Raw genomic sequence first — 25,402 nt, 5'->3', positions numbered from 1 at the left:
GGGAACTAATTCCCCTTGAATACTGGGGGTCCCTGGGGGCCAACTAGCCCACCAGGAACCTCCAGAATGTGCCAGGGGGCAGCATTGTAGAGAGGTGTAAAAAGGGGCGTGTCCTCTTCACACGTCTTTACAAGGCAGCCCCTGGCGCATACTGAAGGTTGTTGGTGGGCTAGTTGGCCCCCAGGGACCGCCAGTATTCAAGGGGAATTAGTTCCCACAAGGTAGACACTGTCTAGGAAGATGGGTTTGTTGTTGATCGGAAGTGAAGGCGGAGCTGTCGAGCAGTAGCGAGTAGCGAGTAGCGAGTGGTGAGTGGAGAGTGGTCAGCGCCGCAAGAGGAGCCGCAAGAGGAGCCGGAGACAAGCCAGTAGAAGCTGGAAGCCGGGAGCTTGAGGAGCCTGCGGTGCCGAGCCGCTGCTTCTACTGAGCCGAACCAGGCGGAGGAACCAGGCGGGGCCTAATCTTGAGCCTGTCCGGGGGACCCGGGGACCTGCTCGATGGCACCCAGCGGTGGTCACTCACAGCGGCCGCGAAAACTGCAAGCACCTAATCAAGGTGATCAAGGCGGTGAGGAGCTGCTAGGGGTGGTGGACGTGGACGCGGAGGCAGAGGCAGTGGGTAGTGAGTGTAGCGGGGTGCGGTGGGAGTTTGCCTGCAGCCACTGCCCTGCCGAGCCAAGCCCAGACCCCCCTCGCTACCATCCTCTCGCCGTCCCAATCACCAGTCACCAGCACGAAAGGCAAGGTGAACAGGCAGTTTCGCCAAGCGCCCACTTTTCCCAGCCTGTCCTGTGCTACAGCAGGACAATAGGACAGCAGGCACACACCCCATGCGCTCCCTCCTGCTGGCAGTGGTTTCGAGCAACCTGTGGAGCATCCTGTGGAGCAGCAAAGTGGTGGAGGAGAAAGAGCAGGAGTAGGAGTGGGGTGGGCAGTAAATAATAAAAAAAAACAACACGTAAACGAGTAGCAATTCAATATCCAACATCTGATATCTGACCATTTATCAAATCCAAGCCAAGCATTTCATGCCAAGATGACTTTTGCCTCGTAAATTAAACAATCTAAGATCTCATAAATCTCCCCGGGCAGAAAAAAAAAAACAACTCCAGCCCGGACAACTTCATTTCAGCACATTTGGCTTTAAAGCTTTAAGGGCAGTAAGGCATTAAAGGCATCAGTTCACCTTGGAGCAATGAGGTCAGGGAAGATAAGAAAGAATCCACCACAACCCATGAAACAGAAATCTAAAAACAAATCAGCAATCAATAATTCTGGGAGTAAAACAGTTAACCCCCTCACAACCTCATTAATACCACCAATTTATTCGATTTTTGGCTCAATGAACCCACAGGTAAATTCTCATTCATGAAACACCCCGTCGGAGCTATCTACACAATGCCAGCAACTCCAAATGGACTTCAAAAACCGTTGACAGCAAGTAAACCAAGTATGCAGTCGGTAGTTGCACCAACCCCCTTACCCGATCCAAACTTTAGTACAACAAATGGTATTGAAATAGAAGATCTAGGCAGGAGTAAGGCATCAGCCCATGAGGCTCATAGGCCAATAAGCCAGGAGAATAATAAGCATACGATTCACACACAAGCCCAAGTGCACATGGAAATTGGAGGTCATGGTCAGGCGCAAGTCACATTAAAGTATAACACACCGCAAGGTTCCACTGATAGGATCTCGGACAATACCATGGAAAATGCCCTAGAAAATAGCATAATGCATATAAGCCAAATGATACCAATAAGGACAAACACACCTCCAGCCTTAACAATCAGTGACACAAACCTAGACCAACTAGGAGCTGGCAGCCATTCAGGCATAGACAATGACCAGGGATGCATTAACACCAGCAATATAGATGCTGCATGTAAAGATCAACCACATAAGCACTCGACACCCAGACAAGAGTCTCGCCTCAACCATGCAAAGTTTGTTTTAAAAAAAAAGGATGAGGTGTGTAATTGCTGGTCGGATCCCCAAATTCTCTTTGTTAATAAGGAAATATTACAAGTCCAAAGTATAAATTCAGCCAATGACCATCAAATCAAAAATATAAGGGAACACGACCTCAAGCAAATGAAACCATCCAACAAGTTCGTAACCACGTCCAATGATGTGCAAGAAAAAACCTCAGTTGGCTGTTACATAAGCAAACTACTGCTTCTAGAACCAACAAAGGAAAACCTAATTGAGATATCAAGTGGGTCGGATCAGGAAGCATACCCACCCACGGATCAATTAAAAAAAACAAATCAAGTAGCTCGACAGGATGCAACAATAATAGACATTTCGAGTGTATTGGAATTGACCAACTCTAAACACCCAATACTTATGGATAAAGTACGTTCCCCGGCCAAATTAAACGCGGAACACCAAGTTGATATGGCAGGGGAAAATGTCTAGGAACACTCAAACTGCTTAGAGAACACACCCAACCACCAGGACAACCAGTGCCAACAAGCAGAAAAGCTTGGCCCTAATCAAAACTTAGAATCCATAATTAAACTACATGGAGCTCTAGGAAAAATACTAGAAACATCAATTAAAACACTGAACATGCAGTTGGACAAACTCAACATCCAAATAAACCTCATGAGTATAACGCCGAGTATATCTCTGACATCAACAAAAAACTTGATGCCATGGCAAACACATTTGAATCACTTCTGGACCGAAATATCCATCGGGTTCAGTCCCCAAATTGTACATGTAGCCCCATACTTGAAAAATTAAGGGATCTACCGTCAATACTCAAAAGCATTTTACAGGAATGCAAACGTGCAAATCATGGCACAAACTGCATATTTGAGGAAAGAGATACAATTACCCATGACCATCATAAAGCTGCTTAATGAAGTTACACCCAACTTAGACGTGAGGAGTGAAAATGCCCTTACAGAAATAGAAACCTTACAACAAATAATAGACCCAAACATTCACCAGAAAAAGACATCAAAAACAAAAAATGGTGAACTAACTGAAGAACGAACATCCCCGTGGGTTATACCCCAGGACCGGATTAATTATCGTCATCATCCAACCGTAAAAGAACAACAAAGACTAGAGCAGATAAAAGCCACAAACATTCAAGAACAAGTTTGAACTAAAAGACAGAAAAAATGTGCAAGAAAAATCAGAAACCAACAATTAAACAGTAGACCCGCCATTAAGCAGGCCTTGACCAATTATCCAATCTTCAATCTCCCCAAAACCCTAACAAATCTTGATATCAAAACAGACAAGGGAGAACATCAGTCAAGTACTATGACCAAGAATTCAAGAAAACTCCAGATTCAAAGCACCAATGACGAAGTACAACAGCCAACTGCCATGGGAGAAAACCACAATGGAATAACCCAGGCACTAAGATCAAACGCACTAACATCCATAGAGGAATGTAAGAATGACGAACTCACGACTCCCTTTATAGTAGTGCAAACTGGAGTCTTGAGAGTGCGGACGATGAACCCACCCACCCAATCGAACAGAAACGTAGGGAGTTCTATCTTGGAATATCACTGGAGCAAAAAACATTGTAAGTGACAAAAGAAAAACGGACTCCTGGGACACCTATGACATCATTGTACTACATGAAACATGGCTAACATCTCCAGTTGATGTCTCAGGCAGGATAGGTTTCCATGTTAGTGCCACTCAAACACAAAACTATGGGCGAGCAAAGGGGGGTCTCTCGGTTTATATTTCCACAGCATTAAGTCCTCCCAAACACCCGCATCCACCGCAGACATGCAAATAATTACATTGGAAATGGGACCTCAGGTTGGCATCGGAACTGTCATCCTTATTAATATATACGCCCACCCAAAATCCAAGGTTAAACAAGAGCTTTTCAAGAAAGTTAGCCATGTTATATCAGGATTCCGACTAGAAGAGCCAACTTGGGAAATAATACTTACAGGCGATTTTAATGCCAATCTACTACACCCCCACGAAGACGAAGAAAACATCAATACTGCTAATGAACTTTGGGCCATCGAAACACAGGAAATCCCGCATGTGAAGAGAATGGACAAAGAGGGATGGCAGCTGATGTGGGACCTCGAACAGCAAGGGCTGCGAGTGTTAAACGGGAGAATAAGCCAGGACAGACCCGCCAATAGCACCCACATTGGTCCCAGCCCAACCACAATCCTGGATTACACTATAGTTTCCCTTCTACTCCTTGGATTAATCAAAACGTTTAAAATCGTATGCTCTCCAGATATTGATAATTCGGCCCAGCATATTGAAATCAAACTAACACCTCCCAAACACCTCATGCCCTAAAATTAGCAGGGGACATGTCAACAATAAACTTCAAACGCTTAAAGTGGACAAGTGTCACACTTCCGCAAACAGCCTTAGATGCAAAGAATCTAATGCAAATGCTTACCCCGGGCAATGAATTAGCCGTGGAAACATGGGTCGCCTTTGTGGACAAATTACCAAAGACCGGAGTCCACGTCAAAACAATGCACAAGGCAAAGAACATCAGCCATCTCAGCCAGACAACACGCTCCTTGAGAATGTGTTTGCGACAATCCGTGAGGAGAGCACAAGGTCACAGTGCACAATCCACGGTATGGCAGGATGTACGTTTCATAAAGAAACTTTACAAGAAACAAATTTGGATCGGAAAAAAAATGAGGTCACCGACTTTTGGACAAAAATACTATACAATGCAAAAAAGTCCGACTCCAGAGCGTTCTGGATGCAAGTAAACTCGCAGAACAGATCCACTAGCTCTATAAGCATGCCTGCATCAATTAAATGGCATGAATACAGCACCTAATTGATATATTTTTTATAAAGCCTACAATACCTTTTCTGTCAATAGAAATTCCGGCATTTAAAAGATCCAATGCAGAGACTCGGCTGACAACAGTGTTCGATCAGCTTCACACTTTGTACATTAAACAGAAAGAACCAGATCACACATCACGACCATATGAGGAAGTAGAAATACTACATATAATAAAGAAAAGCAGGCAAGACAGTGCACCAGGACCGAATGGCATTCCCCAGGCAATCTATAAGGAAGATCCCCACTTTTGGGGCATTAATTTCTACAAACTGTCCCAAGCAATAAACATCGGTGGCCGGATCCCGGAAAGCTGGCGAGAGGCGACCATAAACCCAATATATAAAGACGGTGATAAAAAAAATCCTGTAAATTACCGCCTGATAGCGCTCATTGACACTGAGGCAAAGTATTACACCTCACTGGTGTTAACCGACCTAACAAAATGGTCCGATGACAACAACAAAATACCAGTAAACCAGTCAGGGTTTCGCCGTGGCATAGGTACCATGCCAAACGCCATAGCAATAAGCCTGATTGCTGAAAAAATCCTGCAAAATCATCAAGCAGTACACTTATGCTTTGTGCATTTCAAGGCGGCCTTTGACCGTGTTAGCCAACAATTACTTTGGGCCAAATTAAAGCAGCAGGGCCTGCCCGATGCGATCTTAAATCCAATAATGGACCTATATACCAACACCTGGATGCAGGTAAGTATTAATAATGGCAATCGGCCAACGCAGAAGATCAGAACCTGTGAAGGACTAAAGCAAGGCTGCGTCTTGGCCCCCCATCTGTTCAACTTATTCATGGCCGACCTGACTCCAAGGCTAGATGGGATCAACGCACACCCACCACGGTTAGGAATAATGCCTCTTACGCATCTCTCCTACGCCGATGACGTTGTTCTCTTAGTCAGACGAAAATAGGACTGCAACGCGTCATAAATGAACTTGCCGAATACACCAAACTGAACCTTTTGGAAATAAACAGTAAGAAAACAAAGGTCATGATAATAACCCATCGCCGTATAAAACAGCTGAACTATACAATTGACAATAAGAACTTGGAAGTTGTGGAAAGCTAGAAGTATCTGGGGATACATCTGGACAGACGGTTCACCTTTTCCGCGCATTTTGATGCCATTGAGAAAAAGGAACAGCCTTACCCCACGCATTCAGCAGTTTATCTAAGCAGCTTAAGGGCCCTTTGTTCACCCCCCTCTTAACAGTCTTCAAAGCCAAGCAACTTCCAACAATAGCTTATGGCAGTGTGGTGCATTGTGGAACGAGTGCACCGCTCTTGGACAAAATTCAAAAAAGAGTGTATCAACACATATTCAGCTTGCCATGCGATCCCTCACCCGCCCAGGTTCGGCTCGAATTTGGATTGCAGTGCCAAACATTACACAAAAAATATGACACAATCAAATTTTGGTATAACGTCTGGTTGAACCGCGAAACCCAAATCAACTTCGCCATCTGGGAAGCCATGCAAAGCAATCCAAATTCCCAGTACGCGAAGTATCTAAACTCCTCCATTGAAATCACGGATTTGGCGTTATTGTGGAAGCTACCAGTATATTTCGACAACGTTCACATGCTTGGATGATAATACAATCCTATAAGTAGCTGGCACCGGCAGCCTATCTAGGGTTAGCCTTCCCTTCACATCTCAAATTAAAATACCTAACTCTACAAATGGGCAAATTGCCTACAAACGCCGACCAACCCGGCTGGAGGACATCAGGCCTAAAGTAGTGTAACTTATGTGGTGCTGCCGTACAAGACATTATTCACTTGATCTGCATTTGTCCTCTATTGGATAGTGAACACCAGCGTCTACTCAAGGCAAAATGTAATGAAAAAGAAATTCGCACATGCCGCTCAGCTATTGTCCAAGCGTTGGACTCACCGGACCCACAATTTAACTGTCAAACAAATAAATATTTTACTCATTTTGAAATAAAAACAGAAACTGTGCAACGAGTTACAACAAACTTGACCCTCTTGAACTTTTTATTTGCACTTTCCAAACAATGAAACAGCACTTTGCAGAGTGGTGTAATGAGGTGCCGCCTCTTTTTACACCTCTCTGCAAGGCAGGCCCCTGGCACGTTTGCAGAGGGGGAACTAATTCCCCTTGCATACTGGTGAACCCTGGGGGTCAACTAGCCCAGCAGGAACCTCCAGTATGGCGCCAGGGGGCTGCGTTGCAGGAAGGTGTACTGAGGCCATGCCCCCTTTTACACCTCTCTGCAAGGCAGCCCCCTTGCACGTTTGTAGAGGGGGAACTAATTCCCTTTGCATACTGGTGGACCCTGGGGGCCAACTAGCCCACCAGGAACCTCCAGTATGCGCCAGGGGACTGCGTTGCAGAGAGATGTAAAAAGGGGCGTGTCGTCTTTACACGTCTGTGCAAGGCAGCCCCCTTGCACATACTGGAAGTTGTTGGTGAGCTACTTGGCCCCCAGGGTCCCCCGGTATTCAAGGGGAATTAGTTCCCCCTCTGCAAACGCACCAGGGGGCGCGTTTACAGAGTGGTGCTTAATTTTTTGGGGGGGATCGGCAGTGTACGCATACCATACGCGTATCCCGCAATTTAAAAAAATAAATAAATTGGGGGGGGGACTTGGGGGTCCTTGTGGGACCCCCTGAGCAAGCCTAGGGGGTCAGGGTGTTTCTACCCTGCCCCCTTTTCTCGTTTTCACCTTTGCTTCCCTGTTTTCTTGTGACTCGGTTCTACCAATTCAGAAAAGAGGGTGGTGATGAACAGAGTGTCTGAATTAAGCAGACTACTCTTACCCAGTCCAAAGATCAGGGGTTGATCCATCACCGTTTTTTAGCACACTGCATTATCCCAGCTCAGAACCCCGCTACATGCAAATTAGTCTGTCCCTGGCCCGGTTCTACTGAGGCTTGTGCTTGTAATTGTACGCGTACGGTGCTTCGTCTCTAGATATCACTATGATTTTAGTTTTGATTTTCTGAGGAACTACTAAACGGATTTAGACCATTTAAAAAGCACAATCTGCGAACCGAACTCTACCTTTTTGCAAAATTTGGGGTAATCCCGTTCAGCCGTTCGGGCTGTAGCCCTGGCTAAAGGTCCCTATGGAAAATTGCATGGGAAGAACATGTTTTTGGACCCCCTTTTTCTCGGCCCCCACTTTACGAATCACCCCGAAACTTTCAGGGAAGGAGCGGAGCCAAGCACGCCATTTTCTTGGAGAATTTCGCTAAGATTCCCCAACCAGCGCCAAAGTTATTCCAAATAGAATGTTGTGGATTTCCTAGGGAAACTAGGTCCTAACTATATCTACCTCCTGGCGACTGCCAGCAGGTTATATATATATATATATATATATATATATATATATATATATATATATATATATATATATATATATATATATATATATATTTATATATATATATATATTTATATTTACTCCCAAAAGTTCATAAGCAGGTTGAACCAGTCCCTGGTCGGCCCATCATCTCGGCCATTGGGGGGGGGGGGTGGCAGAACATGTCACACAATATATTGACTATTTCTTGCAGAACTTGGTCATAGACTTACCTACTTATGTTAAGGACACCAGGGATTTCATTGCTAAAATTAACAACATTCCATGGAGCAATGATATGTTAATGATTACTGGATATCGAGTCGCTCTACACGAGCATAGAGCATACATCCGGACTAAGAGCGCTCAATTTCTTTCTTGGCAAAAGACCCATCAATTGCTACTGTCATAACAAAGCATTAATGGAACTAACTACTTGGTGTCTCAACAATAATTTCTGTTTATTTGGGAATGATATCTATGTGCAGAAGCGTGGGGTTGCTACGGGGGCCTGTTTTTCCCCCAGCTATGCGTGTTTACACGTAGACTGGTGGGAGGAACAGGTCCTTAGGCGACAACATGCGATTATTTTTGACAAACATGTTTTATTGTGGATTCGTTATATAGACGATGCTTTTGTTTTGTGGCGGGGAGATCTTGCCAGTGCTGACAACTTTGTAACCAGTCTGAATACCAACCTAGAAAATCTAAGATTTACCAAATCTATCAGTGACTGTGAGGCTGAGTTTTTGGATGTTAAAATCTTTGTACACAATGGACACCTAGCAACAAAACTACACAGAAAAAGCACTGCTGGCAACAGTATTTTGCATGCCAGCAGTGCCCACCCTAGACATGTAGTGGACAATATCCCACTAGGCGAGTTACTCAGGATCAAACGAATATGTAGTTCAGACAGTGATCTTGAAATCTGCACAAATGAAGCCTTGGAGAGATTCAGACAAAGGGGCTACCGTGAATCTACTCTCAAGGTGGCATTGCAGAAGGCCAACAACAGAACTCGTGAATCCTTGCTAGATCAGACGCCTAACACCAGGGGCCTTATTTATGAAGGACTTGCGCCGCCGGTGCGTCACTTTTAACATGGGAAAAAGTGACGCACCGGCGGCGCAAGTCCTTCATAAATAAGGCCCCTGGTCTGAGAGTGTTCTTGATGATAACATTGAAGCACCTAGACTCATAACGGCCCACAGCAGACAAGCAAGACAAATAAGATCCATCATGTCACAAAGGTGGCCGGTCTTGTTAACTGATCAGGTATTAAAACCCAGACTGCCTGATGGTCCCACTGTGACCTTTCGGAAGGGCCCTTCCTTGAGATCACATATTTGTCATGACTTTCCTGAGCTTAGGAAAAAGGAAGAGTGGATGAAATCTCGTCATGGTTTCAAACGCTGTACTTCGTGCAGGGCGTGCAAATTTGGCAAATCAACCACTCAGTATTATACACCTTTCAGTGCTGACCCAATTAACATCAGGGGTCAGTTTACTTGCAAAACTGAGTTTGCCATATATGTCCTGATATGCACATGTGGACTCAGGTATGTCGGCAGTACACGACAACCTGTGCATGTCAGGATTCTCCAGCATCTGCGGGCCATCGTGAACAATGATCCATCATATCCGGTGGCCAGGCATTTTATGAGTAATCATAAAAACGATTTACAATGCCTATCCTATTTTGTCATCGCCTCTGTAGACAAACCTGTGAGGGGTGGGGATCGAGACAGGATGCTTAGGAGACTTGAGTCCCAGTTCATTTTGGAATTAGATAGCAGATTTCAAAATGGGCTCAACAATACAGAAGATTTGTACGTTTTCCTGTAAACTTATGTTGCTCAAATTCCTGATTACTGTAAATAACATCTACTAGTATTATCTTAGTTTTGGCATTATCTTTGGACACAGAATTTCACACATACACTCCATCACTTTTTTACTTTTTCCTCATCACATATTGCTTCATGGTTGTTACCATATAAGCTTTTTCCCATTTTTTTTCTTTTGGGGTACACTTTTTTATTTTACTTGGACATAGCTATAGGTAACTATTTGCGTATTTCTGTTTTCCTTACCTAAAACCACATTAATATCGTTAGTGGTTCTTTACTATTGTTCCATCTTTTTGGCTCAAAATTCATTGTTGGCCTTTTGCATTTCTGGCATTTAACTTCTTTATTGCAGTGTTACTTGATGAAGACATATAGAACCCATTCATATTGGATTTTATCCAATTGTTTACATTTTTGCATTAGTTTGCACAACATTGCACTTTGTCACTTTATGAGTGTATATTACAACATAAATTGCACTTTGCATTCGCACTTTATCCTGCCAAATAAGTGTGCACATAATTGCGTAATTTGCACAATGCATGGGTTTTATTTAAAGAAAATGGTACTGTCTTTTTTAAATGAATTGCAACATGACGTGTTTTTTGCTGGATTTCCTTTGCACTTTAGCCAATTTTATTATATGCGTCATATTATATTTTATTTGTCGCATTTTTGGCCATTTTGATGTATATTTGTATGTGTTTAAAAAAAACAATGGACTTTAGTAATTTTTTCCTCTCTTTATATTGTGGATTTGAACCCATTATTCTTTTTGTAGTATACAACAAGTGTTGATACTACTGTTTGGAAAACAGACTTCTCAGTGCTTAAAATGGAGTATGTCCTTTCTTTCCATGAACACATGGTGTAGTGTTTGAAAAAAAGAAAAAAATGGTAATTGAAACACAAAAAAACTGTGAAGCACTGGGTATTTGAATGTGTATGCCGCATTAACTGACTGTCTGTGAGCGTCAGATTTTGTTGGACTGAAACTTTAAATAAACTCTGTGCCTTTATTTACATTTGGATTCGTGTGGTTTTCCTGGGTCGACTGAATGCGGAGCCTTTGAAAGACTGCTGTTGCTGCATATATATATGGAGGATATATATATATATATATATATATATATATATATATATATATATATATATATATTATATATATATATATATATATATATATATATATATATATATATATAATATATATATATATATATATATATATATATATATATATATATATATATATATATATATATATATATATATATATATATATATATATGTTCCACTCCAAAGTTGCACCGATAGCGAGTCACTCCAAAGGTGGGTGCTGTAGCGCGGCGGTGTACCGCGCCAATATTAAGCTCCAAAGAGTGTCCTTCCGAATCCTGCTCAAAAGAAGCCCAGCACTCACGGGTTCACAAAAGCATCGAACACCAAACTTTATTTAAACAGACGCGTTTCGGGAAAGGCTCCCTTCGTCACTGTCATCGAGAATGCATTTCGCTGCATCATTTTTAAAGCGCAAGAATTGTCGGGAATAAAATAAACAAGGGACTTTGCCTCGTATTCTCATACGGGCGCCATCTTGGAGAATGTTTTTCTCATACAGTTTACATACTGCAAATCATTTCAAAGGGGTCTTGTAACAACATATTACACACAAATCCCAAAAAGCTTAATTCTAGCCGTGGATCGGCAATTGCAGCACATTTGTGCTGCCTATAGTCCCATTTTTGCAAATGTCTAAAGTCATAATACAATACGCAGAGAACCACGCATCACAATGGCACTAATCAGAAACAAGGCACCTCACCCGATCTTTCTCTCAACATCCTTGCCAATTCATGCTGGGGGGGCCCGTGCAAAGCTGGCTTAGTTTCACGACTGGGACTCAGGTTCCGTTTGCCTTATAGCAGTACGTCTACTCTGGAAGTGAGCTCCCAACTCAGCTGTCAACAAACCTCAGCTTTATGGTCTCAAAGCACACACTAGAAGGATTGAGAGTCTTCCCCCCTGTGCCAAAGGAATGTTACTGGAACAGGCCCACTTCCAGGTAAGCATTCCATTGCAGAAAGGAGTTCCCACGTCCCCTCTACATTCTCGCATGTTCCAACCTTTATCTTAATGAAGCTCACGAAAGCCTTCCAGGAACAGTCTCTCACAAAAACAATCCTTGAATTTGATTAACACAAACAATTTGCAAGCGTGTCTGTGCAGGCAGAAAAATGCTCAAGCCAGGCAGAGTTAGAATTCAGTACGACGTGAGGCCATGTCAAAGGCAATAGTACGAATCTAATAAATCTTCAGTGTACAGCACATTTTTGCACCACTGCTTATGGCATCACATACTTCATCTCTCAATGTAGAACACAGTGCACATTTGAACACCACTGCTCATAACACTGCACTTTATGACCAAGAAGTACATTCCACACGTTTCTCTCTCTCTCTCATGCTTTAAAATGCACACCCCACACGTTCTGTTCTTGGCAAGGCTGTCCTACTCCTTGACAGCTCCAATAAAAAAACGACAAGATTACAAGAAAGAAACCTTTAAGAGAAACAAGGCATATGCAGGACATCATACAAATAGGGTAGGATAAAATAACACATCAAAGTCAACTAAAATAATGGTAGTCAAAGATCTTCACATGGTGTCAGACCATAAGAGTGACCTTAAGAGTGCCTCTAGCATCTCTGTGTTGACTGTTGCAGTCACTCTCTGCATGGTTCAACAGGGGGATCTCTGTTTCCCATTTTAAGTATAGCATGTGTTTCAGCTTCCAAGATGGACCATCTGCTTCATGAGTTGGTAAGCCTTTTGCTAGGGAAGGCAAGAGTGTGCAGCTGCCCTGAAGGCAGCATACTGAATGTAATAGAAGGCACTGACTCAGCCTGTTCCATGCACACCGTGTTAAAGGTGCACAGGGGTGGAGACCGGTGTAGTGTGATCCATACACAATGTGGCCTTTGCTTCCATAAATAATTGAAAATCTTGGAAATTAGTATTTTACTACCATAGGCAGCAGTAAATGGGTATTGTTACTGATACGTTTAAGCAATTTTCTGCTTTTTGCTTACACTGTAGCAGTTTTGTTGTCCTAGATTGAGTAAACAACATAACATTACAAAATACTATAGCACAAAGAAATCAAAAGCATAACATAAACACAACATGGCAAATACAAGAAAAAGACAAAACAAACCACAGCACAACAGCCACAGTACAACACAACACAATCCAATAATGCAGGAATAGAATACATCTTACAAACACAGCACATAACCACCAAAACAAAATAGAGCACAACAAATATGCACAAACATTTGGACAATCATCAAAAGGTGTTTGAATTCCGTATATATTTGTGTGTGTTTACTCCTTTTTGGTGTTCACAAATGATGTAATAATAACTTTATGACTCCGCAGTCAGGTGCAAAACTCCACACACATAAAGATAGGCCTGTCCTATTTTTTTATTTGCAGAGTTCTCTGTCCTGACTGTGAATTTCCGTAGTCATAAAGTTACTGTTGAATTGTTTGAGTAAAATTACACAAAAGAGTATGTTTACCTTTGTGAATCAGACCCATAGTGTCTAGCTTTCTGGTAGGGTATGAATGCATGAGGAATATGAAGGAGAGTCAGCAAATAAAAATACAATACTTCTGCCTGGCCACAAAATGAAAGCCATTTTAGTGATAATCTTGACTTTGAAACGTCTGTGGAAGTTTAGTTTTTTAGAACCTCTGTATCATTTAGATTTTGGTAACTGAAACTCATAGATTCTCATTAGTCAACGTGTCCCATTGAATCCTTTAATTGCTCTGGAATGAGGGGGTAAATGGACAAACAAGGTTTACATTTTCATTGGTTTGGTACATCCCCATAGACGTTGCTTTCGATGTTTGTGGGGGTGGAGGAAAAGAGAATGCTGGGACAATTAAATAGTAAGATGTTTTCGTACATACTGAAAGTATGACCACCCAGTTACGAGTTATGATGATTCTGAAGGTGACCTGTCTTGCAAGGATACTAGTTGAGGGTTCAGTATCAGCAAAAAGTTTAACAACGAGTTTAGAATACAGCAGTCATATAGAATTTATAGAAGGCTCTGGCATCACAAGGAAAGAAAAGGAGAAGCCAAAGTTCATAACAGCAATACACTGAACAATAAACCTCAAGTACGCCTATTCGGCATCTAAACTGAAAAACATACAATGCAAGTCACCACTTTCCAAGGTGTTTAAGCCATGGCAGGCTAGTCATATTCATAACTATTTCAAACATACAAAAATTATCAATTCTGAAGGAACGGGACAGAAAACAAAAATCAATACAATATATTGTTCAGTAAATATAAAGAATCATAACTAAAAGGTTGGTTAGCAGCTGCTGACTAATAATAGTCATGCATTTATCCACTTAAAAAAATGAAACTTACTTGAAAATACAATTTCCTAATAAAAAGCAATCATAAAATGGAGTTGTCAGAGGTGTTGCATGATGTGGTTGAGGCGGGAATGTCACAGGCTTGTCTGGCTGCAGCATTTTTGATGTTCAGTAGTTTCTTGGGCTATTTCTGGCTGACACTGACTTAGAGATAACCTTTTATTGTTGGTAGACAAAGAACCCCTTGGTACACCACAGATAAAGTCCCAGAACATAACCTCAAGATTTTTATTGTATTCTTGAAAATAGCCAGTGGGGTTGGAATGGGGTACTGTTGGTGAAGTGCATCTCAAAGATGCAACTACAATAAACATATTTGATGGATGTCCAAAAATCCCAAATTATTAGAGTAATATTCCTAAATGTTTGACATGTGTGTTGAAATATGAAATGATTGCTGAGGCCTCTATAATTCTGTCTGGATCTGGCATGTATCTCTACAAATATTGCTTAGCTAATTATTGCACATAAGTGGCTTACAGGAGCTCCCCCCCAAGACAAGGGGAATTAAAAGTTGGACTGTGGGCTCCGGAAAATCAGGCAGCAAACAGAAGGGTTGACATGTGGTTTGGTGGTTGTAGTGAAACAGGGATCCCTACCATGCAAGGCACCATTTTGTTTCAACTGTTCAGGATTTTTTTTCAATAACTCAAACCAGGAGATTGTTTTTAGAAACCAATTAAAAAAAATAATAGCCTAAGCTTACAGGGATTTTCTCCCTACATGATAAAGCTATTACTTGATTTCCCTGCCTTTTACTGCCATGCCCCATATGATTGCCTTGGTCAGTGAAATCTGGTGATGGTCACACCTTCCAAAATAGTAGGGGTGAGTGGTAAACTCCACTCCTCCGGTTAAGTTTGAGGAGTTTTGCCCACTCCGTTTTGGAAAAACTTCACCAACCAATGTGTGGTAGAGTTTTTTTATTGTGTGGCTCATCATCTGTAAGTTGGCAAGTGCGAGTGAGAAAATCAAGTGCTAGACAACCTTCTGGAGAGATTTAACTGCACGGGCAGTCACTGCTGGTCACCACCGCTCATGTTGAGAAAGCTGTTGCTGGTGGTGAGAAAGCTGCTGCTTGAGTGGAAATTCTACTCGAGTGGCAGAAAGAAGCAGCGCCCTCCGATATGCCACATGGTGATGTTTGTGCTGAATTTACATCACAGTATAAGCTCCCAGCACTAAATATCAGTGTGAGCAGTGCGATGTGCCACAACTTTGGCATTCAAAGAACTCAGCGGCATCTTGCAGAGTTTGTGGGTAACTTTGCGGAACTCTGTGGAGTAAAACTCAGCAAGTACAGCCAACCCCTACTAAATAGTATGGGGCAACAGTTACTATGAACTGAAGGATCTGTGGCAAACAGACTGTTCATATATTTCCAATATTAGAGCTATTAAAGTCTGTGCCATCACAAACCCAGCCGTTCCCACACCTTTACATTTGACATGGTTGCGCTGACTGTGGCAGACACGGAATACCTCATTTTTTGGCATTCACAATTGAGCACAATTTAAACTCCTCACCCACAATTTCAAGGCACTGCATAATACTGGCCCTGCATACCTGACAAATTGCATCTGCTTTCACAGATCTTGCAGGGACCTCTGCTCGTATGGACTCCAACGTGCAGTAATCCAACGCATAACGAAAACCAGATCCAGAAGTCAAGCCTTCTCTTTTATAGCTCCTTTAGCATTGAATGGCATGTCACTACACATAAAACTCTCCTCCTCAGTACTCAAATTCTTAAAGAAGTTGAATACCTGGTTTTTCGGGTAGTCTCACTCGGCCCTAGGTGTGCCTAGAACCACACCTGCTCAGCACCAGGATACCCTCCCAGGTGATAGTACTCTCTACAAATCTGAATAAAATAACATAACAAGTTAAATATTCTCTCTAGCAACAGCCATGCAAGGCAAATCCTCAATGTCCAAGGCTGCAAATGCTGTGCCTCCTAGATCACTGGTAAAGTAAAATATCACCTGAATATCTAAGACCCATTTGATATTATGGTAAATTTCACAACATAAATCTGACATGGAAATTCATTATGTGACATTGGAATTTTAGAATTGCTGCATAATTCAAACTTGCAAAGCACATAAAAAACAAATAAACACAAATGGCAGAGGATGCTGGTATTAATTCAAGGCATTTGTCTGCTTTGACAAATTGGGGTGTAGATTTCAGAAAAGACAAACATGAATATGCATCAGCCTGATAGCAGCAGTAGCAGCATTGGTGCGCATTGGCCCTCATTTAAGTGGCTTTGAATTATCAATGTGGCTGGTAACAAAAGTTACAAGAAACATCTGGTCTCACAAGTGATGTGAAATCATTGCCCCTGACATTCCCAGTTTTCTTAACCCTGCGTGTTTCACAAAAAAAATTCCACAGGTCATACTTGGAGTACTTTTTACTTTGTACATAATCTGTGAAGAAACACCGATCCCCATGTTATTCCACATTGCATACTAAGTTTGAGAACTTAACCTAAAACAACCCCTTATTATCAGTATTCCAGCATCAGTAACAACATGAATGCTCAGCTGAGTCTTTTCTCTCAGTCAGCTCAGCAATAATAAATTGGTGACAACTGAGAGAAATTGCATTCTAGACCACCTCCCGGTGATATTTATGAACAACGGCTGTCGCGGCAGGTCACTACCACTCCCGTTGAGAAAGCTGCAACTTGCATTCAGGAAGCTGCTGCTAATGCTGAGAAGTCTTAGCTCGTGTAGACAATCTAATTGACTGGCAGAAAGAGCAGCACCCTCTGGCACTCCATGTGATGCCATTCTCACTGATTTTACAGTGCGGGAGAAACTCTTGGCATTAAAAATCAACATGAACAGCGTGATGCCCCAGGCTGAGCCTCTCATGGAACTCCGCCATAGCACAGCACAAATGTGTGATCTCCGCCTAGGCCTAAGTCCCTACATCCAAGCCAATCATAATAAGGGCCTCTGTCAGACATATAATTCTCCTGGGAAAACTGAAGTCACTGTTAATGGCATACCATCAGATATTATGTTTGCCACATTACTTTATATCCGTGTCTGCATTAGTGTTCACATCAGAGCAATGTTTTTCTCAGTCAATCCATATTTTGACTGTGTCAATACATCACTGTGCTAACCACTTATTTATTTGCATTTTTCGATGGATGTTGTTTCATTAAAATGTCTGCTGTGATCTGAAAAAGAGCTGTGTCAATCAATCCATATCTACATTACTTTAGCCCTGTAGTACATACCTAAGAGGGAACTCTATAGCTTGTATTTTGCAACAAGGGACTTTTCACTCATTGTTGCAAAAATCTAAGATCTGCAGGAAGAAAATGAACATTGTTATTTGCAACTGCAAAATACCACTGTTGACTGCAAAAACATTGGATCAAAGTTGTACACTTCTAAGACTAAGCAACAAAGGGCCAGATTCACAAACGTAATCTGAGACAAAATCCTAACTTTATGACTTTCAGTAATCACATAGGGCATTTAGGAGTACTCACGTTAGGATTCTTCACTTTAGTACTCTTAAATACATTTTGTGAATACTAAAAGTCGTAAAGTTAGGATTTTGTCTCAGATTATTTTTGTGAATTGGGCCCATAGTGTTAATAAATTTGTATTTGCTCTAGCAGTTTACGCAATTCACTTTGGGCCTTGAAAATCCTGGAATTGTCTCTGTACAGCATGCCTTTGGAATGACAGCCTTCTCTTAGGTTCAGGACAGCAACCATAGTTGGACCATCATTCCAAGTTCAGAGATAAATTCCAATCCTCATGAGTTTGCCTTATTTCAAGAGACATGTTTTATGAGATGATATTCCTCAGAGCCTTACATTTTAAATAATTGATACATTAATGTAGTTGATGACTTTTAATGATGTCTGATAAAGATAAGATTAAATTAAGGAAGTATATAGTATTCACCAAATATGGTGAGGTAAAATTCACAAACACATAACAGTAATTTTGTGGTATGACTGACTTCCCATACTTATAAATGCATTTGTAGATTAACTCCATATATTTTAATTTCAGGATATCTATGTACAGCACAGCATCCTTACCATTGTGTAGCTGTGGGCGACCTTCATGAGCTCTGTGCAACCCTGCGCATCTGCAAAAGCACGGATTCCCAAGCAGTTGGATGGGTGCAGGAGCTTCATCAGGAAGTGACAGCACACCTCCACCACTTGAGGTAGCTGGAGAAGGCATGCAGCTGCAAGTAGATTTTCAATGTTGTCTTCCTTCAACTCCAAGCAACCTTAAAAAACACAGATCATTTGATTGTGAAGATGTATTTTACTGGAATATGGGGTTGTAACTGTCATAAAAAGAAAATAATAAATCAAAGACATCACCCTCAGCATGAGTAGGTGTGTCTCTACTATCCTTTAACAAATATATACTTGTAAAGCCATTATTTAGGATGTGTATTGGTATCCAAGTGCATATTTGGTGGAATATATATTTTGGCTAAGCTGGAAAGTAATGGATTACTACTAATTAAAATATCTTAATACAAATGTAGACATATAAATGTCGGTCTGAAATGTATTGGTTTAAAGTCCCACAGAACATTGATACGACATATACTATGAACAACAACAAACACCAAGCTGCTGGCATTTTGCTGTGGCAATGCCGCTTGCCTAGTATGACAGGCCTGTTAGACCTGACAGCCTAAGGGTGGTCCTCTCCCCAACATTTTGCCTACCTCTTGCACTTTTTTTTACCTGGTTTTTGCTGGATTTAGGACTCTGTGAAGTTTATCACTGCCACCCAGTGGTAAAGCCCTTGTGCTCTCTCCCCTAAAAAATTGAATATTTGCCTTTCCTCAATTGGCATATTTAATGTACTCATAATTCCCTAGTAAAGTGCACTATATGTGCCCAGGGCATGTAAATTAAATGCTACAAGTGGGCCTGCAGCACTTATTGTGCCACCCACTTAAGTAGCTCTCTAACCATGGCTCAGGCCTGCCATTGCAAAGCCAGTGAGAGCAGTTTAAACTGCCATTTTGACCTTGCAAGATACACCTTTTCCCAGGTCAAAACCTTCTTTTTATTACATATAAGTCTGCACTATGGTAAATCTTGGATGATCAAAAGGCAGGGTTCAATATATTTTAGAGGCAGGTCATTTACCCTTAAGTTTGACATGTTCTGTTAGTAAAAAACTCTCACATTTGTTTTCACTACTGCAAGCCTATCTCACCCTTAGGCTAATGTTTTCCTTTTTAAATGTTTTAACTGTAATTCCTAATTGTGTATAAATAGACTTTTCAAGTTTGGTGTCTCTGGAATAACAATTTAAAATCACAACTTCTGGTGAAGTCTGAATTTAAAATGCAGTTCTGAAAATGACACTTTTAGAAATTTTCCAATTTATTACTTTAGGCATATGGTGCCTGCTGCCTGTCTCTGAAACACATCTGGGAAGGTGATAACTGTGCTTTGTGTAGTCCTCCTAGAGAGCCATAAACATTGGGAGCTTAGGTGTGACTTGATGGGACGTCCTAGCAGGGTGGAAGGAAGGAGCAGGACCTAGCCACTTACACCCCAATTGGTTGTGTCCTGTCCCCACACAAAGGGCTGAATACCCCCTGTAGTGAGTCTGGACCTAGGGAATGAATGAAGGACCTCTGTGCACTTCAAAGTACTGTGTTTGAAGTCTACCCAATTTCAAAGGCACAGCTGGGTATAAGTATTGGACCTCTGACACCACCACTTCAGTACACTTCTGTACCTATGAAGACTCTGCCACGAACAAGGACTGCCATGCTGCCGAAGGACTTCCACTCTTCTGGACTGCTGCTTTGCTAGACTCCTGCATTGCTGTGCGTTCCTGCTGCTTGCTATTCCCATGCCTGGGGGAGAAAGCACTTGACCTGTAACACCTGAACCCACAGTGACTCCAAAGGGTAGTGTGCTAGCCTCTGGATCTGATGGCTCAGAGGCATAAAAGACTTTCACCATACCTGCTTCTGCGCCTGGACTCTTCCATCTGTAAGTCTGCTCTTCTGAGTGTTGCCACCCTATTCCTGGACTCTTGGAAATGAGGCCTAAGGTGCTTACTGAATCAAAAGCCATGCATCCTCAGTCAAACCTGAGCATCAGCGCTGTTGCATTGATGAGAATCAGCACATCGCCCCTATTGTGTGGATCAGAACCAGTGCAGCGCTCCTGTTGCATGTATTAGAACCAGCACATTGCTCCTGTTGTGTTACCAGTACCGTGCCTTGCCTCTACAGCGTGATTTGGCCCCACGCATTACATTAAGAACCACCACCCCTGTGCACGTTTTTCGTATCTCTGCTGACTGCATCTTCGATGATGGTGCCAAATCTGCACATCACAGCTCTGCACTCATCGGATCTGATATGTCGTCACTGCTGTATGGATGAGGTCTGCACATCGATTAGGCCCACATCTTCAACGTAGATGCACACAGGATCACGGTACGTTTGTTCAGCAGGCCTCACTGGATACCTGTCTCTCTCCAATGCCAAATCACAGTTGGCCTGAACTTTTGATTTTGTCCTGGTTAGGCGTGACCAAATATCCTAAGTAAGCACCTTTGTTACAGTTTATTCTTTAAACATTCATATCTCAAGTTCTACATATTGGATTTATGTCATTGTGGTCGTGATTTATTTAATACATTATTATCTATTATTATATCCTGGTGTAGAATCTGTTTGTTAGGTGTTTTCACTGTTTTGCCGTTTGAAGTGTTGCATGATTACTTTGCACATTGCCTCTAAGTTAAGCCTAACTGCTCTGTGCCAAGCTACTAGAGTGTGAGAGCAGGTTAATTTAGGGTTTGCCAGCTTCTCACCCTGACTAGGATGGTGGTTGCTACTTAACTAGGGCTTATACCCCAGTCAACCTACAACCTAATTTCAAACGAGACTCTTAAAATAATCAAGTAACAAGTCAAGAACACTCCATAAGGCACAAATTAGCAGTTCAGGTTTTCAGAGTACAATATTTTTTCTACTGATGTGCAGACTCACAAGACTGTAAGTGTATGCTGGATATTATACGTTTATAGGTTTTGCTCCCACCATTACCTAATGTATGCTCGGAAGAGGATTGTGGCGCATCCAGATTACCATTCAGTATGGATACATTCTTGTTAAAATTTCAGGATGCCTGTAAAGACTGAGGGAATTTAATCCACATGTTAGAAGGTGTCAGATAACTCCCTGTTACATGTACAATATTAGACAGAGACTTGTATTGAAAGGAATACCAGTTGGACTTCAGCAGGATCCTTGGAAAATATGAAAGGTACAGTGAAGAAATGGCAAAATGATATAGTATTGTGGGGACATGATTTAGTAATCTGTTCTGAAAACATCTTCACCCAGTCAGGTCAAAATCACATAAAAACACAACCTTCACCCACTCCCCATTTTCCAGGCAGTCATAAACAGTATCTGACCAACAGAGGAATGCCGGCTTGAGCCACAAGGTGACTTCATAAATGAATTTAAGTGGGTTGCAAGGAAATAAAAACTCTTTGGTTGGAGTATTCAACATTTATCATGAAATCTATAATTAAAAAATAGTAGTCATCAAACACATTTTAGTGCCTAAGCTGGGATGTTTACTTCTCATGGAGAAAAAACACAATGTCAATGCTGCTGGTGGGGGGTGGGGTTGAACAGCCTGTTGATGCTGCACATAAAAGTGCGCTTAAAATCTGGTAATTCATATGCAGCTGAAAATACATGTATTATTTACCAGTCCACTAAAAATAGAAGATTCAGAAACAAAGAAATCTATAATGTTCCACTTTTGGGCATACACACAACTCTTTTACGCACTTGAATTTTTAATTGAATTAGGATGATGTGAATCTTCAAGCCTAAGAGTGTGAGTCTCAAAGACTAAGAGGGACACATGAGATTTTAGATGGGTATCTCTTCATCAAGTAAATCAGTAAAATGTAATATTTGACCAATGTATTTTCTAAATATGGAAATTGCACTTTGCTATAGATAGTGAAGACTGGAAGAGAAGACATTTTATAGCGAGAATACTGTGCCTCAAGGCTTTTGAAAATCAGGAGGATAGAGCTGCATAATTCAGTTTAAAAGGTTGAAAACCAACAGTCTTGTAGAGGAGAGTTTGTGGTTATTGTATAGCAATACATTGTGGTGGGAGGAATGTATTATTGGTTCATTTTTAAACAAGATGTACTAGTGTCCCATAAATGGAGATTGTTGATTCTAAGCATGTGGGTAGTGAAAGGCTCCTAAAGGTCACACCTACATCCATTAGTCACTCCCATTACTTCATTTAATCCTGATAATGATTGCAGCCCTCCACAACAAATTCATCATCTCTCATTCAGCAAATGTTCCTTACAGCAAATAATTAATTCCACTGTAAATGCCTAAAAGCATCATTTAGTATAGGGAAGATGACTAACGTTTCATTATGTGAATATCTCACTGAGACAACTAGGTTATTGAACTCCTCCCTCATAGCAAACTGCACCACTCATGGAATCAACAGTTAATGAAAAATGTTAGATCCTACTAGTGGTGATATACTGAAGATCTTAGCTAAACAAAAGCTGAATTGGAGGCAGCCATGTCTGAAGTTGCATACCCTTGAACTTAGCAAATAAGATAATACTGGATGTCAACTTTGCCTGAGAGTGGGGCGTGGTTTGGCGAGCAGCAAAATGGCCACCTTCTGAAGGGCCTCTGATAGCCGGGCACATTATCCAACATAATCCTTTGCACAAAAGAGGTCCAGCGACTCCTGTTCTACCGTATCTGACTAAGTGCAAGACGAGGAACACACCCATGCCTCTATTGAGCTGAACGGTGAAGGGAAGAGGAGGCTGCGCTCATCGTGTATCAGAGCGTCCTTGAGGCCGAGTCCGGCCTGAGGGGTGGAGTCAGCAATGTGGCCTTCCTGCCCTGTGTTGCCTGTAAGGCCGCTGTGGAGCCCGTCGTGGCCTCTCCTTAAGGCACAATCCCTCCCAAACCCGCCTGTTGATTTGGGAAGAGCCTTCCGGATGGATTGGCACTTCTGCATTAGCCATTGAGACGCGCTGTTGCTCTGCTCTATGGCCCAGAGGCACTCGCGGCCAAGTGTGGGTTGTCGGGTCCGACACATGCTGAGCATATTAGTGATGACCTGCAGCGTAACACGCTAGTCTACACTCACTGTGTGAACCCTGCTTGCTCCAGCGAGCTGCAGTGGTGCACAAGGCCTGTGCCGTTACCATCTGCGATAAAGAGCTGCAGAGGGATGCTACGATTGGCTGCGGATTGGCTGCGGAGAAGCTGCGGAGGTGCTGGTTCCGGCCTATGTTGAGCTGTGCCTCGTGGATCCAAAGCCGACTGCATCGCTTGAGCTGGACCTGGGTGCTGCACCTATGTTAAAAAGTGGAAGGATCCTGAAGCCTGACCCTGAAGATACGTGAGTAGGCTGATAGGCCTTCTGAGTGCTGGGTGGTGGGAGCCCTGTTTCCTGAGGCTGCACGCATACCCAGGACCAAGTGGGAGGGTGACGGCCCTGGGACACAGTGCTGCAGGATCTGGTGCGGGTGCATCGAAGGTGCTGGTTTGGGGCTGGGTGTGTGACACTAGGTGGGGCCGTGATCCCGTCACCTTTGGGGATCATACGCTCCATTCCTCCCCTCGCTGGCATCACTATGTCAATCCCGTGCTTGCCCCTGGGATGCTGTCTGCCCAGATAGTGGGCCGAACGTTTGACAGGCAAAGGGAGTGCCTGGCTGCCTGCTCCTGCGGACTAGGACTTCTGCGCCAGTGGTTCAGTGGGGCCCTAACGTGTATTGCATTGACCAGCCAACCAGCTGTATACGCATCTCAACATGCCTTTCAAAAATAGGCGCACACCCTGTGCTGGGGAAGCAGGTTCTGAGCCTGAATGCAAACCTTCTCAGGCTGGAGATAAACACAAAGACGACAGGCACGTCATCATTCTGGAGGAGCACTCCAACCTCAAATCTATGGACTCCAAACTCAACATATTAACAGCAGGGCTCAACAATGTAAAGTGTCAAGTGAATGCTCATGAATCCTGATTAGATGCTTAGGACAACCGCGTGGAAGAAACCCATGAGTATCAAATGGAATCCAAGGAGCACTTACTAAATATGGAGCCGGCTCTAACATTATGAAAGGCAAAAAAGGAGGACTTGGAAGCGCGCTCCCAGCGCAACAATCTGTACATAGACGGAGTTCAAGGAGTCCACCAAATTCCCAAACTGGAGCCCTCTGTCGTAGCTCTGTTCCGTGATCTCTTCCCAACTGCTCTTTCAGCAGTCGTTGTTTTTGAACGTGCACACCGTTCTCTTGGCCCTAAACCGCCTGTCGGTGGTACACCTAGGCACATCATTTCAAGAGTACTAAATTACCGCGACAGGTACTCAATTTTGAAAGCAGCTAGAGAACAAGGCCCTATAAAGCACCAAGGCAACCTCATATCTATTTTTCCGGACTTTTCCTCAGTGGTCCAAGCTGCACATAAACAGTTATTCAAAAACAAAAAGGAAGATGCACTCCAATGAACTCAATGGAACAAAGAATATTTTTTGAGTGTCTCTTCTTTATTCAAAATCGTTAGTTTTCTGCAAACAAGGGCACAGTCAACGCGTTTCGTTCCCCTAGTGCCGCGGGAACTTCATCAGGGCTGTAAAAGTAATAACTTATATATACATAAATATACATAGAAAAGTGGAAAACAATACACCCAAAAAAATAATTCATACATACAAGAAAGCTAACCATAAACAAATCTGAATTGACCCAAAAAACACGAACACTACATAGATATAAACAACACAAACTGACAGTAGTATCACTAGGGGAATGAAACGCGTTGGCTGTGCGTACAATATTCTTGTACCGCACCA

General features: G+C 42.4%; 1 protein-coding gene across 1 annotated transcript in view; it reads right to left on the bottom strand.

Annotated features, from left to right (window-relative positions):
• Positions 1-25,402, bottom strand: part of KLHL1 (kelch like family member 1) — a 1,646,193-nt gene that overhangs the window by 890,353 nt on the left and 730,438 nt on the right. The window contains exon 4 of the mRNA XM_086934899.1: positions 18,565-18,761. Coding sequence (XP_086791025.1) covers positions 18,565-18,761 — 197 coding nt within the window. The remainder of the gene's footprint in view (positions 1-18,564; positions 18,762-25,402) is intronic.

Source organism: Lissotriton vulgaris, chromosome 8 (assembly GCF_964263255.1).
Source record: "Lissotriton vulgaris chromosome 8, aLisVul1.2, whole genome shotgun sequence".
In the NCBI taxonomy this organism is placed as follows: Eukaryota; Metazoa; Chordata; class Amphibia; order Caudata; family Salamandridae; genus Lissotriton; species Lissotriton vulgaris.
Note: the sequence above shows the minus strand (reverse complement) of the source record. Positions and strands in the feature narration are given on the sequence as shown.